The sequence below is a fragment of the Cavia porcellus genome, unplaced genomic scaffold (assembly GCF_034190915.1).
Source record: "Cavia porcellus strain 051 isolate PalLab524CR breed Dunkin Hartley unplaced genomic scaffold, mCavPor4.1 scaffold_25, whole genome shotgun sequence".
NCBI classification, from domain to species: domain Eukaryota; kingdom Metazoa; phylum Chordata; class Mammalia; order Rodentia; family Caviidae; genus Cavia; species Cavia porcellus.
The window spans coordinates 5,856,997-5,874,334 of NW_026947508.1; the positions used below are offsets into that span (position 1 = coordinate 5,856,997).

Sequence of the window (17,338 nt, forward strand, 5' to 3'; positions counted from 1 at the left end):
TTTGAACCCAGGACCTTTGCACTGAACTACATCTCTAGCCCCGTTCTTTTTCTTTTTTTTATGATTTTGAAACAAGATCTCACCAAAGTGCTAAGGTGCCAAGTTGCCCAGGCTGGCCTGGAACTAGCCCTCCTGCCTTAGCCTCCCAGAGTGCTGGGGTTACAAGCGCCTCAGGAAAGTTCTCTCGTTCGTTAAGCGAGCTTATGCTTTGTTTCATGGTGGCTACCGGCTGACCGGATGTGCTTAGCCACTCAACGAGCTCCCTTTGTTATTGATTCCATAAACACAGGCAAGTTTCAGCATTAATAATTCCTGATGCAATTTATAAAACTGTCGATGGTCGCTCCCGGCCGGCAGGAAGGACACACAATAAAGTCTGGCAGTGGACAACCTTTTCTTTTATTTTTCTTCTCCGTACAGCCTGCCCTGGGATCGCTCCCAGCCGAAGCCTCCTCTGGTCCGCTCCCCGCGGCTCCTTCTGGGCTTCTACTTCCGGGCTTCTTCTTCCCCCCCAGGGGTGGCACCAGTATATATACGGATACAGTGTCCAATCATGTTAAAGTGAGCAAGGCAAGCTGATTGGCTAACATCATCAGTTGCCAGGCAGACTATATTGTTGAGCGGGTTGCTTACGCGGTAAGCAGGAAACTAACGTGCTCGATGGGAGGGGTAATCTACCTCAGGCTTTACTCTTTACTACAGGCCTCACGTCCGCCAAGTGAGGCGACCGGGCTCGGGGCTGCGGCTCCCAACATCTCCCCCTTTTTTATTTTTTATGAATGTGCGCATCGTAGCCCTTTCTGGACTGGGTGCAGAGGCTTATGCCCTATGCGTAGGCCCACCGTAGGTCCTTGGCTTAGACCCTGGTCGGCTGTGCCATGGTCTGCCAAGGCCCTGAGGCCCTCGTCCTTTTTCTAGGGCCAGGCACAAACTGGACGGAACCTGGATGCACACAAGCTTGCACTCATTTCCTCTCCGTAAAGAAATCCCCTCGGAGAGAAATTTAGACCTGGGCAGCATCTAACAGTCCAGCGGCTTACGTGCAGGATGGGGTAGGGCCTGGCTTAGGTTGAGTCGCACCGGGGGAGTACGCTCTTACCCGTCATTGACTCTCCTACTCAGCTATGTCATAATTTTTTAGAGGAGGAGTGTGGGAAGCTCACCGTCCCTAGACTCGGTCGTAGGCTAGGCGAGCGAGCCATGCATATGCCTGAGGATCTTCTTGTCCATTTCGGGCTACCGCTATTTCTGTTCATCTTGTTGGTTGGTCTGTGATGGATCTCCGGTAGGGCAGGTCTGATCTTCAGTCGAGGGCTTTGTCGCCCGTGTCAGTCTCTCCGGTACCCACAGTGGTTCTCGTCCCGATTCCTGTGGGAAAACACAAACCGCGCCTCGGTTCCAGCTGACCACTGGATCCGGGCCCATCCATTGTCCTGTCAGGACATCTTTCCACTTCACCCACCCTTTATGGTTGGGGGAAGGGTTGCAGTGCTCCACAGCTGGGGAGCAATTATCATTATTTAAATTTAAAAAATTGTGTGTGAATAGTGCCATGGATAATCGTGCCTTTGGGGCCAGGCCTTGGCCTACTCCCCCTTTTTGTTTTTGTAAAATTTCTTTGAGGCTTCTATGAGCCCTCTCAATGATTCCTTGACCTTGGGGATTGTATGGGATACCATGTTTTAATTGAACCTCCATCATTTTGCAGAACTCATTGAAGGCTTTGCCTATATAGGCTGGTCCATTATCAGTTTTTAATATTTTTGGTTTGCCCCATGCGGCCCAAGCCGCCAGGCAATGATTGATCACATTAGACACTTTTTCACCTGTTTCTGCTGTTGCAAATATGACGTGAGAACAGGTGTCTGTGGAAACATGAACATATTTAAGAGTCCCAAACTCCTGTATATGTGTGATGTCCATCTGCCAAACATCACCAGGGATCAAACCTCGAGGGTTTACTCCCATCGGTATGGCAGGTTTGTATGTGGCACAGGAGTCACATAGTCGCACGATATCTCGTGCATCTGCTCTGGAAACATGGAAATGGTTTGCTAGTGTCCTGGCATTGACATGAAACTTATCATGGAAGGCACGGGCTCGCTCGATTGGTGTTAGTAAGGTAAAAATCCATAACGGGCGAGTGGCAGTATCAGCAGCCGCATTCCCCTGTGCCATGGGCCCCGGCAGGGATGTATGTGCTCTTATGTGGGTGGTGAAGACCTTATGGTGTCTGTTCTGAAGCAATGTCTGGATAGACAGGAACAGCCCAGCCACTGTGGAAGTGGATCTAATTAAACCGGCAGTCTCAAGCACTTGCATAGCATTGACCACATACCTAGAATCGGAGACAATATTAATGGCTTCTGAGAACCGTTCAAGAATCATTTTAACGATCTGCAGTTCCACCACCTGAGGCTGATCAGGTTCAAATTGTATGGTAACCGGGGGCTTGCCTAGGATCACATAGGCGCCTATCCCCGTCTTGGAGCCATCTGTGTATATTGTAGTTGCTGGGACTAATGGCTCAGAGGCAGTAACCTTTGGAAAAATTATAGAGTGCTGAGTGACAAATGACAAGATAGGGTCTTTAGGGTATTGATTGTTTATATCCCCATGGAAAACACATCTCAGAATGGCCCATGTATCTATGCAGGCAGCCAGGGTCTTGATCTGGCTGGCGGTATAGGGTACTCGGATGGCTTGTGGTCCTGAGCCAAAATGTTGGACAGCTCTATCATGCGCTTCAAGGGCCAATGAAGCGACTGCCTCCGGGTAATGCTCTATGACTTTTGCAGGTGAGACCTTAGGGTGTATCCACAGTAATGGTCCTTTCTGCCAAATCACCGCTGTGGGCTGTAGACTAGTCTGTAGCAAACAGACATTAAAGGGTCGCCCTGGTTCAATTCTGTGTAAGGTAGCCCCACCTAAGGCTTTTTCCACTCTCTGTAAGGCAGCTCTTGCCTCAGGAGTGAGCCTCCTGTGGGAGACTATATCTGGGTCTCCCTTCAGAAGGTCGAACAGGGGTTTGAGATCTGAATTTGGTATATGTAAATATGGCCTAATCCAATTAATGTCTCCCAATAGTTTTTGCATGTCATTTAGGGTCCTAACGCCATCCGTCCTAATGGTGACCTTCTGTGGAGAGACTAGCATAGGGGAGATTTTCGCGCCTAAGTAGGTCACCATTTCTCCTCCCTGAATCTTGTCGGGGGCAACATGCAGATTAGCTTGTCTCAGGGCCTCGACCAACTGGCCGAGCATATTATTTAGCATGTCTGGGTCCCTGCCACTGAGCAAAAGGTCGTCCATGTAATGCACACATCTTATCTTGGGAAAGGATTTCCGTAGGGGGGCCAGTAGGGAATCAAGGTAAATCTGACACATAGTGGGACTGTTGGCCATACCTTGGGGCAGCGTTATCCACTCGTATCTGAGATCAGGGCTTTCTTGGTTAATGGTGGGTAAAGTAAAGGCGAACCTATGAGTGTCCTCTGGATGCAGGGGGATTGAGAAGAAACAGTCTCTAAGATCTATAACATAAACTGGCCAGGACTGAGGGATGGCTGAGAGAGCTGGCAGCCCCCTCTGGACCGCCCCCAGGGACTGCATCTGCGCGTTGACCGCCCTTAGATCATGGAGCAGCCTCCATTTGCCAGACTTTTTCTTAATTATAAAAATGGGGGTGTTCCATGGGGAGGTCGACGGCTTAATGTGTCCTAATCTAAGTTGTGCACTGACTATTTCTGACAAGGCTAATAGCTTCTCCTTAGGCAGGGGCCACTGAGGTACCCAAACCGGATCATTTGACCTCCAGGTGATTTTGATCGAAGTGGGTAGGAGAGCTTCTTTAGCGGCCCCTAAGAAAAACCCAGCCCTTGCCTACCTTTTTTGTTTTCTACTGGTATTGGGGATGTCCGACCCTGTAGGGCATTGCCCAAGCCTTTGCCGGGGGTATATCCCTGGTTCCTGAGTATATCCTTAGCCTGGGGGGAGCAGTTTGACGTAAGCGTGACATCCATCTGAGTGAGGATGTCCCTTCCCCATAGAGACACTGGCAACTGCAACACAAATGGTTGGAAATGGCCCTGATGACCCTCCTCATCGCACCAGAACAGGGTTGAAGCACTAACCTGAGGAGCTGACACCATCCCCAGGCCCTGCAGCGTGTTATCTGCAGTGTTGGTGGGCCAGTTGGAGGGCCAATCCTTTCTAGAGATAATGGAACGGTCAGCTCCTGTGTCTAGGAGCCCTGTTATACTCTTGCCATTGACCTTAAGTGAGAGCATGGGCCTTTTATCAAGTATTATATGGAGTCCCTCGAAGACTTCCCCTGAGGAACCGAAACCTTGACTTTCTCTAATTTTCTGCTTTGAGGGGAATCTCTTGTGGAGACTGGGGAGCAGCAAGAGCTGCGCTATCTTGTCTCCTTTATTGATTACCATAGTACCCACAAGAGATTGAACCATAATTTTAATATGTCCTGTGTAGTCTGAGTCTATGACCCCCGGGACTACTATGAGACCCCGAAGGGCTGTGGAGGATCTCCCGATCACCAGACCCACGGAATTTTCGGGTAACGGTCCCTTAAAGGTGGTTTCAACCACTTGAACACCCATATCAGGCACTAATATAAGTCTGGAGGCGACACTGAGGTCCACACCTGCTGACCCAGGGGTGGCCCTTGTTGAAGGCTGCCATCCTGAGCTGTCCTGTCTCTGGGGCGGGGGCCCGCCTGTGAAGGGGGCCCCCTCTGGCCGTTTTTTGGCCCTCTAGCATCTCGTCCACAAATACGGTTGCCCTGAGCATCAAAGACCGACCTACACTCCTCAGCTTTGTGTGATCCCCCCTTGCATCGCCCACAAACATATGGTTCTTCATTCCTAGGGCGAGGCCTAGCATCTGCATTGTTTGGGCAATGACGTTTAATGTGTCCTGGCTCCCCGCAGGCAAAACACCCTTTAGCCTTACATTCCCCTTCTAACCCGCGAGGTCCCCTCTGCTGTACAGCCGCGGCCAGGAGAGCAGCCACTCCCGAGTTGGAGAGCGGCCCCCCTATCTCTCTACATATCCTAATCCAGGCGTTGAGGTCCTTGTTCTTATGAGGAGCTATCGCTGCCTTGCACTCCTTTGTACATTGCTCAAAAATCAGCTGCCTTACCAGCGGTCGAGCCACTCCCGGATCAGAAAATATCTTATCGGCAGCATCTTGCATTCGGGCCACAAAGTCAACAAATGGCTCTGTGGTACCCTGAATTATTTTTGAAAGACACAAGGAGGCTGTTCCGGCACCACTTACCTGCTTCCAGGCGCGGAGCCCTATGGCGTCGAGCGACTTAGGCTCCTGACAGCTGGTCTCTTTGGCCTCCTTGCCATTCAACTTTCCCTCGTCCTCGGAGTCAGACGACTCCGAGGCTAGAGCCCCGTCCTTCTCCTTAGCATCTTTGTTCCCCTTGACGGGCCCCTCTCGGGAGCTCCCTGACTGGGCCTGCTCAAATACCCTGCGTACTTTTGTAAGCTCTTGAGAGCTTTCTCCACAACCACCCTCGCTCTTAGTGTTGCTACCTAGCATGTTTCCCATCTTTTAATATGTTACTCACCGCGTGAGGCCCAAGGAATCCGCCACTTACGCGTGAGCCTGAGGGGAGTCTAAAAGCCCTGTAGGTGCGCGCCACCCAGAGCCCAGGCTTATCCCCAACTCACCTGTCTTGCAGCTCTGTACTGGAGCGTTGTCCGCTGTCACGTCTCGGGGGTGATCAGTCCCCGTGCGGGCCTCCAAATGTCGATGGTCGCTCCCGGCCGGCAGGAAGGACACACGACAAAGTCTGGCAGTGGACAACCTTTTCTTTTATTTTTCTTCTCCGTACAGCCTGCCCTGGGATCGCTCCCAGCCGAAGCCTCCTTTGGTCCGCTCCCCGCGGCTCCTTCTGGGCTTCTACTTCCGGGCTTCTTCTTCCCCCCCAGGGGTGGCACCAGTATATATACGGATACAGTGTCCAATCATGTTAAAGTAAGCAAGGCAAGCTGATTGGCTAACATCATCAGTTGCCAGGCAGACTATATTGTTGAGCGGGTTGCTTACGCGGTAAGCAGGAAACTAACGTGCTCGATGGGAGGGGTAATCTACCTCAGGCTTTACTCTTTACTACAGGCCTCACGTCCGCCAAGTGAGGCGACCGGGCTCGGGGCTGCGGCTCCCAACATAAAACTACTCACAATCAGAAATATGTAGTCGCTACCTAACATTGGCGAGGTACAGGACAACAACACTTTTCCTCCCTAAGAAAATACCAAGTCACTAGTGTGAGTCCGATGACCATACCAGCGGCAACTGTATCGCAGGCCATGCCTGTGGCTGGGTAGGTGGCCAGGCCAGTGGGAAGGTGAGTGGGGTGGTTTCTGCCACCAGGCTGCAGGAGTCTGGAAGGCGGTCGGCAGTCCGAACGTGGCTTTCTGTGTGTAATTCCTAGACCACGCCTTGGTGCGCACTTGTATTTCTAGGTGACTCGAACTTGAGCTGTGAGAGGATTTGCCTTCCACAGGGAGGAAGCCACAGAGGCAGGACAGTGTGCGCAGGAAAGATGCCTCCGAGGGAGTGCAGTTGTGGCCAGTGTATGGTGCCCCGTAGCCGAGGGATGGTTGTGTCCTCAGAGCCTGGGAAGGAGAGGGGCTGGGAGCTGTTCTTCCGGGTGGGCGACATGCCCAGAATGCCCTGGGGCTGGTGACAGCAGGCTGGCAGCAGCGTCTGGGTAGAAGCACTGGGTGCTTCATGGTTTTGATTGGGGACTAAGACCTAGACATGGTCATATGTTCTGTGGAGCAGAAATGTGGCAGAAAAATACTCAGACTCTGTAACTTACGAAATAGACATTGTTTAGGTCTGGGAATGATACGGGAAGCGAAGCTAGATATGCCTAGCAGACCTGAGGCCGCAGGGTGAGCATGCCACCTGCCCTTGTCTCTGCACTCTGTGCTGTTTACCCTGGAACACTTGGCCGCTGCTGTTGCTGCGCCTGAGCCTTGACTGCTCTTGCTGGTGGAGGGAGCTGGGCTTCCACAAGTACTGTTTGTACAAATTAGTGCCTGCTTGGGACCAGGGATATAGCTCAGGGCACAAGCACCTGCCTGGCAAGTGTGAGGTCATGAGTTCAATCCCTGGTACCAAAAAAAAAAAAAAAAAAAAAAAAAAAAATTGTACCTGCCTAAGCACCTGCTGGTGGAAGTCAGACCTGGAGGTGTAGGGCCTCCAGCAGCCTCGAGGTGGACATGAGGAGCTGGGAGCTGAGCTGGGCGGGGGTGGGTGATGGGGGTCAGGTTGTGGGGTACGTGGAGTGAGGTGAGGGATGGCGGTAACGCACAGGGTCCAGCATGGAGATTCCCGGCATCTGTGTCTGCAGTCAGCGCCATGGCCTGGGTCCGCAGGTGGCCCTGAAAGCTAGTGCTGCTGCTTCCTGGAGAGTCGTGCCAGAGGGGCATGGCAGTGGGTTTTCCTCCCTGAGCTGGGCCTAGGCAGCAGGAGGAGACAGCGCTGCCCATGAGCTGGGCTTCGGGATTTTATGTTTCCCCCAAGGCAGAGGACAGCAGTGCCACTTCCTGGGCAGCACCGCAGGCTGTGAGGAGCTGCTGGGAGACCCCTTGGAGTACACTGTGGCCTGCAGCAGCGCCTGAGGAGACCTGCAGGCTGGTGGCGGGCAGGTGGGAAGAGCTACATGGAGTGCGGCTGCCACCACCTTCCTGTTGTCTGGAATTGCAGCCGTGCAGCACTGCAGCTGCTGGGAGACAAGAAGCAGGCCCAGAGGTGCGGCAGCCCAGGGCAGGCCAGGAGGAGGCTGCCTGCCCAGCTGGCCCTGCCTCTGTCCCCTTTCCCACATGGCACACCAGCCGCACCACAGGTGTCTGGATTGTCGGTGGGAAAGGGTGGTGATCTGGCAGTGTCAGCTCCAAGAGTGTTGGGAGGGTGGGGCAGCTGTGTGTTTTGAGAGAGGGTGTCACTGTGTAGTTCAGGTTGGCCTTGAACTCATGATGATTCTCCTGCTTCAGCCTCCTAAGAGATGGCATCAAGGCCCGGGCCACCACACCCAGCTATTAGCCCTTGAGTAGGAGGCGGCAGGGAAGCATGCTGAGGCGTGACTGTGAGGAGAGACTAGCAGGCCTGTGTCCCTCGGGGCCAGTCTCCCTGGAGCCGGTCCTGTGCCGCCTCAGGGCATTGCTGGGAGAAGCACTCTTGTCCCTCCAGGGCGATTAAGCAAATATTTCCTCGCTCTTCCCAGAGCAGCTGGCTCCATAAGTGGAGTGTTCATATGCAGCACTGACTCCCACACTCAGCCAGGCAGCCCATCTGTCCCCGCAGCCATTCCACAAGATTCCTGTGGCTGCCGAAGATGGGCTGGTGGAAAAGAGGCCCCCCCACAGCGGTGTGGCCAGGTGCCGAGGCTGCTGTGCGCTGAGGTTCGCCCTTTTCTGCACTTAGAATCCTCGGGTGAGTTGGGTGAAGGTCTTGTCCACCCTCCGTTTCCTATTGCTTGTCCTTGAAAGATGGTGTGCCTGTGTGCCCATGGGGCCCAAGGAGAAAGCACAGTGTGCGAATCCTCCCCATGGCAGTGAGATGCAGGGGACACTGAGAGCAAGGAGCAGAGGCCAGGGGCGCAGCCATGGATGGGTTGTGACACACGTGGTCTGGGTTGTGACGCACCCCACCCCTGTCACACACAAAGTTGTGTGGAGATAGATTGTGTGCGGCTGCACGTAAAGAAGTCCTCTCACTGCTGCCCATACCTGCCTGCAATCACCACCAGGCCGCAGCCACAAGGTGCTAGGGCTCCGCCTGCACACACACGATCACTAACGCTCCCTGCAGAAACTCCAGTTTTCAGGAGGCTGAGGCAGCAGGGTCATGAGCTTAAAGCCAACCCCAGCAACTTAAGAAGAACTTTTCTCAAAACCTAGGAAGCACTTGAGATGTTACCCAGCCATAGAGGGCTCAGTGGGCGGTACAAGACCTGGGGTGCCCAGTGAAGGGGTCCCAGCCCTGTCTTCTGAGAAAGGCTTCTACTCGCGTCTGGGGTGGGGACCTCCTGGAATCTTAGGAGCCCCGCTGCCCTTCATAGTTCCCTGGGTTTGAACTCAGGTCCCAGGCCTTCTAAAATCTCCTTTTAAGCTGAGCCACAGTGAGCAGAGGCGATGCTTGGGTCCCCTCGTCTGTGTCACTCTGAAATTCCTCTCCCTGAATTGGGTCTTACCACCTGCTGGCATCTCCTGGGGTGGTCAAGCAATGTCTGCCTCACACCACATCTTCTGCCTTTATTTTTTCTATTATTCTGCTTCAGTCCTAATTTACCTGTATACATTTACTGTGTTCTTCATTAATCGTTTAAATGTCTTCTAGAATAGGAAAACATTAGCAATGAGTAAAGCAAATGTAAGCTGCCTCTGGGGCATATCCTACGTGCTATCACAGTGCTTTATCATTTTTTTTTGAGATGGAATCTTGCTGTATTCCCTAGGCTGACCACAAACTTGCAGGTTCAAGTGATCTTCTTGCCTCAGCTTCCCAAGTAGCTGGGACTACAAGGATGAGCACTGTGCCTGGCCATTTTCTCTTTTAAAGATGTGCTGTATTCTCTGTTGTAGGGAAATTTACCTTTCATCTAGCTATCTAGATCCAAAATCTAGGATATACGAATCTCACTTTCCACCTTTAGAGGAGATAGGATTGTCTTGATGACACGCATCAGTCTCCCCAGAATTGCCCCTTCCACATCCTCACTGCTGAGCTATTGTCCCCTCAGTCCACTTCCTGCACACCAGATAGTGTTTATGTTTTCTTTTCTTTTCTTTTCTTTTCTTTTCTTTTTTTTTTGCGAGAAAGGGTCTCACTCTGTGATTCAGGCTGGCCCTGAACTCATTGTGTATCCCAGGCTGGCCTCAAACTTATGGCAATCTGCCGGGCGTGGTGGCTCATGCCTGTAATTGCAGCACTCGGGAGGCTGAGGCAGAAGGATTGTTTCGAGTTCAAGACCAGCCTAGACTACAAAGTGAGCTCAAGGCCAGCCTGAACTGCAAAAACCAAAACAAAACAAAAAACCTCATGGCAATCCTCCTGCCTCAGCCTTCCAAATGCTGGGATTACAGGTATGTACCCAGGTGGACTGTTTGTTCTAAAAGATCAGTTGACCCAGTTCTCCCTTGCTTACATCCCGGGGAACCTCCTCCTGGCCTCCCTGAACAAAGTCAGTGCCTGTGGGTGGCAGTCCCAGCTTGCCGCAGGCTTGCCCCGGCTTGTCTCTCCTGCCTGCGTCTGGCTGGGTCCAGATCGAGTGGATCTGCACAGCCCTCCCTTCCCAAGCTATACCCTCTGTCCTGGGAGGAAAGTGGGCCAGGTCAAGGGTTAGTGCTGCTGGGCTGCCTCTGTCCACCACAGCGCCGTGGTGATGCTGTGTGTGTCCTTTCTACTGTACCCTGCGCAGCATGGCTTGTCCTGCCTGCCACCTGCCATATGCAGCTGAGTGTGGCTGGGGAAGGACCTGGCAGGTCGTCGTTTCCTGCAGCCGATTGTGACAGCGACCTGTGCCGGTCTGCAGGGTTCGGGTGAGCGGCCTACATTCATCAGCTGTAACCCCCCCCCCCAATCCTCTTTGTTTCTGCCCGTGTGTGAATGTATGTATGTCCCTATGTCCCTGTCACTCTCCTGTCACTGGGACAGAATAGCCGACAGCCACAGTTGAGAGCAGCAGAGGTTCCCTGTCGGGGATTTGGCCAGGAGCTTCCAGCTGCAGGCAGGGAGGGCCGGAGGGAAGCAAGAGAAGTGGGGAATGGGACTTCGGTGACCCTGCCTGGGTGGCGTCCCTTCTGTTAGGCCTTACCTCTGCCCTGGAGACTTCAGGGACACTTTAGGTCTAAGCCGCAACAAGATGTATAAGCACACACACGTACACGTTGGTTAGGGCTGAGCTGCGGCTGTGTATGGAGAGCTGTCAAGTAAAACTGGGGCGGGGGCCGCAGAGGCCTCAAGTGAGCCCAGACCCATAGAAGGCAGGCGAGGGGACACCGAGTAGTGATAGGACAGGAGGTGTCAGCCACAGGCTGCTTGCAGCAGGGCCACCCATGCCCAGGAGCAGGGCCCGCTGCCCACGGGGTCCCGTCTCCCTGGCCGCGCAGGGACTTGGGCCCTGGGACCCATATGACCAGTGACTGGACAGAAAGCATGGGGTGGAGCTTGCCACCCTTTTCCCTCTGCCAGTGGCCCATGTATCCCTAGCAGAGGTTGCCGGGTACCCTGGGTTTTGCGGGGAAGATCGTGTGTGGTGTAGGGCCGCACCTGACTGTTGAGGGTTAGAGACAACAGGGCAAATAGCAGTTTTCATTCTCGCCCTTGGGAGCTGGAGATGTGTGTCACCACCGTTTACATGTATGTAGAATCCCGCCTGATAGTAGCCACTGCAAGATCAACATGCATCCTTTGAAAACAAAGGCAACCGCCTAGGTGAGGTGCCAAAAGGAGTCACAAAATGTGATGAGGGCTGGCCAGGCCTGGTGCTCCTGCAGGCCTCCCGGGGTGGGGTTGACTCCTCACAGCAGCAGAGGAAGCTGGCTGAGCTGAGTGCCTGGGACAGTGCTTGTGGCCTCAGGCGAGGGACTCTTTGGGTCTGGGCAGGGTTCAGTTTCATTCTGAGGCCTCAGGCAGCTGCAGGGCTTGGAGTGTGTGCACAGGTGATTGGGTTTTAAAGAATCATGGTGATTGCTGTGGGCTGTAGGGGAAACCATGGTGACATGCTTGCTTTTAGACTCTGACTCGGTGCTTAGATTTTTGAAATTGTGGATTAAAGATATTTGCATTAAGTGAATAAGGAAAATATCAGCACAATGAATTGCCTAGGACCTTGCTAGAGTTGTAAGGAGTTCTGGGATGTCCTTTTGTGCTACTTTTTTTTGTGTGTGCTACTTTTGATTTGGAGGCTGGTTCAGGGCTGTTGCCAACCACATCTGACTGAGCACCTCCAACCTTGTCCCAAGATGCTTTGGGGTCCATGGGAATGATTTATGTTCCTGCTGTTCCCAAGGATTCTCACCAAAGTGCTGGAATCCCTGCATGACAGATTCCTAGCAAATTGTGTGTGTCCCCCTCCCTGGTGACATAGTTGCAGTAAATGTAACACAGCCTGCTAGATATCAGAGAGGCCAAGTCTGTGTCTCCCAGAATTGCAGAATGAAATTTAAGGAACAGAGGTCAAAAGTAGGAAAAATTTATTGAGAGACTCCTGAGAGACAGGCGGGGATCCCACTTTACACGGGAAGTTCCCTAGAGCAAAATCACAAGGTGGGTACGAGGTGGGGCAAAGCTGTGAGGAGCTGCTAAGATCACCAGTATAACTGCTTGGGGAAGCAGATTGCTAGTACACATACAAGGAAAGAGCCAGGGCATTTTTAGGAAGGAGTGGATCAGGAGGTCCTGGTCATCCACCTGGGTAACTGATGTCTAGGGAGCCTTTACTGGACCAGGTGGTCCCAATCATCTTACCCTGGGGAGGCAGGCGCCTCGGCATTCATTCTCTATCTTGAGTGAGACCTGGCCGTCAGCAGCTGGCCTCCGGCCACAACTGTGGTGTGTTCTCATCCTCTGCCCTGACTCCTCCAGGGCTGTGCCCTGTCTAACCACACATGCCATCTTTGCCTGACTCGGCTGTCAGGAGTCCTGGGGTGGTGACAGTGACGCCGTCATCTGATTTCAGAGCTATTTCAGGTGTTGGAAAAATTACTTTTCCATTGGTGGGAGAGAAAAGAAACAGATTGTGAACACTTCTGGGCAATAAAAACAAAAACCAAAAAACAACCTGAGCAGTCCATGTGTTTGCTCTGAGGCTTCTGTTTGAGTACAGTTTCCTGTAACCCCAGGTTAGGGTGCAGCCCGGGAGTCCTGTGTTACATTTCATGCTGCACTGTACTTTGAGCCCACAGTGATTCTAAGGGAATCTTCTGGGTAACTGTGTTTCCTTAAGGACTTCCTTGGTTACCAAATGCAAAACAGAAAGTCCCTGCTGGTGGGTATTCCAGGGAGCAGAGATTTTACAGTGATTGAGTCTCAGGTCCTTCTCAGGTGCCTGCTAAGTAGCTTACCTGTTTACACTGTAACTTTTGGGGACCCTTCTTCCCATTTACCTTTCCAGTTGCTTTTATTGGCATCTGCTTTGGCAGTGGACTATCATAACTGAATCTGAAACTTAACTAATTTTTCCTTTTGGTGACAGGAATCCAACTCAGGACCTTATGCTTGCCAGATAGGTGTTTGTGCTGCTGAGCTGTATCTCCAGCCCCTTATTTTTATTTTTAAAAATTGGGATAAAATACATTATAAAATTTACCAACTCTTTTTGGTTTGTTTAGTTGGTTTGAGACAGGGTCTTGAACTTGAAGTGCTCCTGCATCAGCCTCCCAAGTGCTGGTACTGCAGGTGTGTACCACCAGGCCTGACTTGCTTTTGTATGTGAGTGTATTTATTTGAGACAGGGTCTATAGCCACATCACTAAATTGCCCACACGGGGCTTGAATTTGTAACCCTCTTGCCGTAGCCTCCCAGGGTGTCGGGATCACAGTCATGCACCACTGTGCCTGGTTTATATCCATATTTTTCAAGGAAAGTAACTGCACATCCTGCAGTGAATTTAGTGAGAACCATGACACTGTTTTTGTGAGTCTTTGGAAGACAGCTGGGTCCTCACAGTAGCTTTTTCTTAGTCTGTTGCACAGTTACATCTGGAGAACTCCGGTGGACATCTGCCGGAGAACGCGAGGGCAGACGGCAGAGGCCCATGGTCTTAGTAGTTTTGTGAAAGTAGTTGTGGCCATAGCCCTCCTGGAACGGAGGCCCCTGGGGATCCCTGGGCCGAGGGTGTGGAGAGATGAGTAGGTGGCAGTTGCGCCTCTCCCCAGCAGCTGGCCCTTCTTGCCTGCTTTGCTCATAGGCGAAATGGGCACAGTGCAAATGCCTGCCTCAGTGGGTCTTCGTGAGGCTGAGCCAGGAAGTGAGAAGTGCCACAAAAGCAGAAAAGCAACGAGGTCCAACATTTTTCAGGGCTGACCCATGCAGACGTCTGCAGGGCCATGGGAGTTTGCTGCAGGCTGCATCTCAGTGGAGACAGGGGTGCGGCAGACAGGTCTCGTCAGACAACTCTGTCCAGTTAGGATTTGTCACAAGGCAGCCTTTCCTTCTCCTTACTTCTGTTGGAAGGAGAGGAGCAGCCTGCTCTGTCCTTGCTACCTGAGCAGCAGGTGCCAGCCAGTTGGGAATTAACTGCTCGGAAAGTGTGAGGGACACATGGGTGACCCTCTGGGATTTTGGGACACGTGTTTGTAATGGCTTGGTAGCTCCATGATATTCCAAGGAAGAAGCACCAGGCTGTACTTTCGTTCCAACCAGGTAAAAATAACCTGATCATTTTGCTCCTGAAACTTCTGGTAAAATTTGTGTCGTGCTGTAACTTTTTTTTTTTTTTTTTTTTTTTTTACTTGTTAGACATCACTAAGGAGTAACTTGTGTTTTTTTCCCTCACTGACTTGACTGTTCTGTCCAATTAGATGACCATGTGATGTCATGTTATTAAAATAACAGCAGACTTCAGTATGTTTAGAAGGGTGGTATGCATATTGGCGATTCATAATACTCATGCAAGGGACAGTGCATGAGCCACAGTGGAGCTGGGTGTGGTAGCACACACCTGTGATCCCAGCGCTCAGGAGGCTGAGGCAGGAGGATTGCTGCAAGTTCAAGGCCAGCTTTGGCTACAAAGTGAGTTCTAAGCCACTCTGAACTGTGTAGTGATGCCCTGCATCAAAAAGACAAAACAAAACAAAGAAAACCATGATAAGCCAGTTCAGGGATGGAGTTAAATAGCGAGCTGGTACCTTGTAAGAATATTGCTTTGCTGAGTTTTTCTCGAAGATGGGTACTTTCTCTGCAGTGTGTGTGGTTTCTGCGCTGGTGAGGTTTGGTGGTTTGTGACCCAGTGCATATGTCGCTCTTGGCTGTGGCTGGTCCTCTTGGTCACGGGATGCCCATTTTCCTCTCCCATTGCAGATTCGCCGGAGGCGCCTGGCACGACTTGCCGGTGGACAGACCTCCCAGCCCACCACCCCGCTTACCTCGCCCCAGAGGGAGAACCCTCCAGGGGCCCCGATCGCAGCGTCAGCCCCAGGCCCCTCGCAGAATCTCGGCCTCAATGTCCACAACATGACCCCAGCTACTTCCCCGATAGGTGCTGCAGGTAAGCCACATTCTCTGGGTGTGTTGTTCTTGTCTATTTGTTTTGCCAAAGATCTATTGAAACTCACCATTTTTCTTCTCTCTACTTTTTTTTTTTTTTTTTTTTTTTTTTAAATCAGGCGCTTGGTCTCTTAGGTGCTAAGTCCGAGGGCAAGATGATAAACAGTGAATTTGATTCTGCTGGTTTCATGAATTTAGGGGGTACTCTTCTTTCTTGCTCTCCTTTCTAATGGGTTTTTAGTGGTCCTGAAGGGCCTGGTCCATGCCAAGCACAGGTACTGACCCTGAGCCCCAGTCCTAGCCCTTCAAATAAAATCACCTGAACACTCGAGGCTGCAGTGCTGGTCTGGTGACAGCCTTCTAATCACAGATCCCTTCTCTTAATGCTACATCGCAGTGAATGTTTGGGTAGAAGTTGTCAAGGTAGAAGCCGACCTGGGACTGAAGTGGTACCCATTGGCTAGGCCCTTCCCCAGCATGTGTTCACCTGATGTGACAGCTTATAATTCTCCTGGTTCTGGTGTTTTGTTTTGTTTTGAGACAGGGTCTTACTATACAGTTCAGGGTAGCCTTGAACTCCATGGTGATCCTCCTGCCTCAGCTGAGGTCACAGGTGAGCGCTACCATCCCCAGAGGTAGATTATAATATTCTGCTTAGTTTTAGTAAAGTTGTATTTAGTTAAAGTAAATGAGCCAGGGATACAGCTTAGCAGCACAGTGCCTGCCTGGTAAGTGTGATGTCGTGAGTTTGATTCCCTCCCACCCCCCAAAAAATAGAAAAAAAGAAGACTACCTAAGTTCCTGCTTGGTATCCAGGGCTTTTTTTTTTTTTTTTTTTTTTTGAGACAGGGTCTCAAGCTGTGGTTCAGGCTGGTTTCAACTCACTTTGTAGCCCAGGCTGGTCTCGAACTCGTAGTGATCTTCTTGCCTCGGCCTCCTGAGTGCCTCTATTCCCTGGCAGGGCTCTTAACTGTTGAGAAATGGTACTGACTCATGTTGTTTATTTGTTAGTTTTTCTTTTTGTATATTTGAAAATATTTTTGTATGTGAACTTTTGTATCAAGCATAGCAAATGCCATTGTAATACTACAATTACTATTTTTGGATTATTTAAGTTATGAAAAAATAGATGTTAAGAGGCCTGTGGGGATCATCAATTCTACTTGATATGTGTCTGTTAGTTCCACAGTTATTTAATTTGCTGTGGTGTAGTCAGTTTTCAAAATGCCTCCCCACCTGTGGATTTTATTGGTACATTTCAGATTTATATAATGATCATTTTCATCGTAGAGAATTTGTATCTGTATATAATATAACTTGATTCTTTTTTCTCCATTTTCTTTCTTTTTTTTTTTTTTTTTTTTTTTTTTTTTGACCTTGTGCTTGCCAGGCAGGTGCTGTGCTGCTGAATTACCTACCATTGTCTTCTTTTTTTTTTTGTCTTTTTCGTTTTTACCGGTACTGGGGATCAAACTCATGACTGCCTGCTTGCAAGGCAGGTACTTATGCCGCTGAGCTAAATCCCCAGCCCCCTACCATTGTCTTCTTGATCTACATTTGTCAAAAGTACTTGCAGTTAGAAATGGTATGGTCACACATACGTATAATCCCAGCACTTGGGAGGCTGAGGCAGGAGGATCTACAGGAGTCTAAGGGCAGCCTGGACTACATAATGAGATGCTGTCTCAAAAATAAAAAAAAAAAAAAACACAAGTTAACAAAGTATTTGAAATTTCTGTTCCTTCATGCATGATGATGATGGTGTTCTGTTAACTGTAGAAGAGGGAAGTTCAGCCCTAAGCATCAGTCAGTCTTGAGCCTCTGAACTGTGCATCTTTGAGACGCTGTGATGGTCCTTTCGTGGACTGAATGGTTCAGAATTCCCCTGGTGATTTTCCCTTGTTCTTGGCACGAGTTCTAAGCCTGCGGTGTTTGCCTCACTAAGGTCAGGCCACGTCTGCACTTGCAGGTTCAGAATTTGTCCAGAGAGCCCTTTCAGCACTTGTCTTTTTTTTTTTTTTTTTGTCTTTTTCCTTTTTATCGGTACCGGGGATCGAACTCACGACTGCCTGCTTTCAAGG

At 50.9% G+C, this 17,338-nt stretch overlaps 1 protein-coding gene across 2 annotated transcripts in view; it reads left to right on the forward strand.

Moving 5' to 3' along the window:
* Positions 1–17,338, forward strand: part of Ube4b (ubiquitination factor E4B) — a 101,981-nt gene that overhangs the window by 15,028 nt on the left and 69,615 nt on the right. For both annotated transcript variants that reach the window (XM_013153923.3, XM_005004372.4), the window contains exon 2: positions 15,072–15,258. In XM_013153923.3, the coding sequence (XP_013009377.1) occupies positions 15,072–15,258 (187 nt within the window). The remainder of the gene's footprint in view (positions 1–15,071; positions 15,259–17,338) is intronic.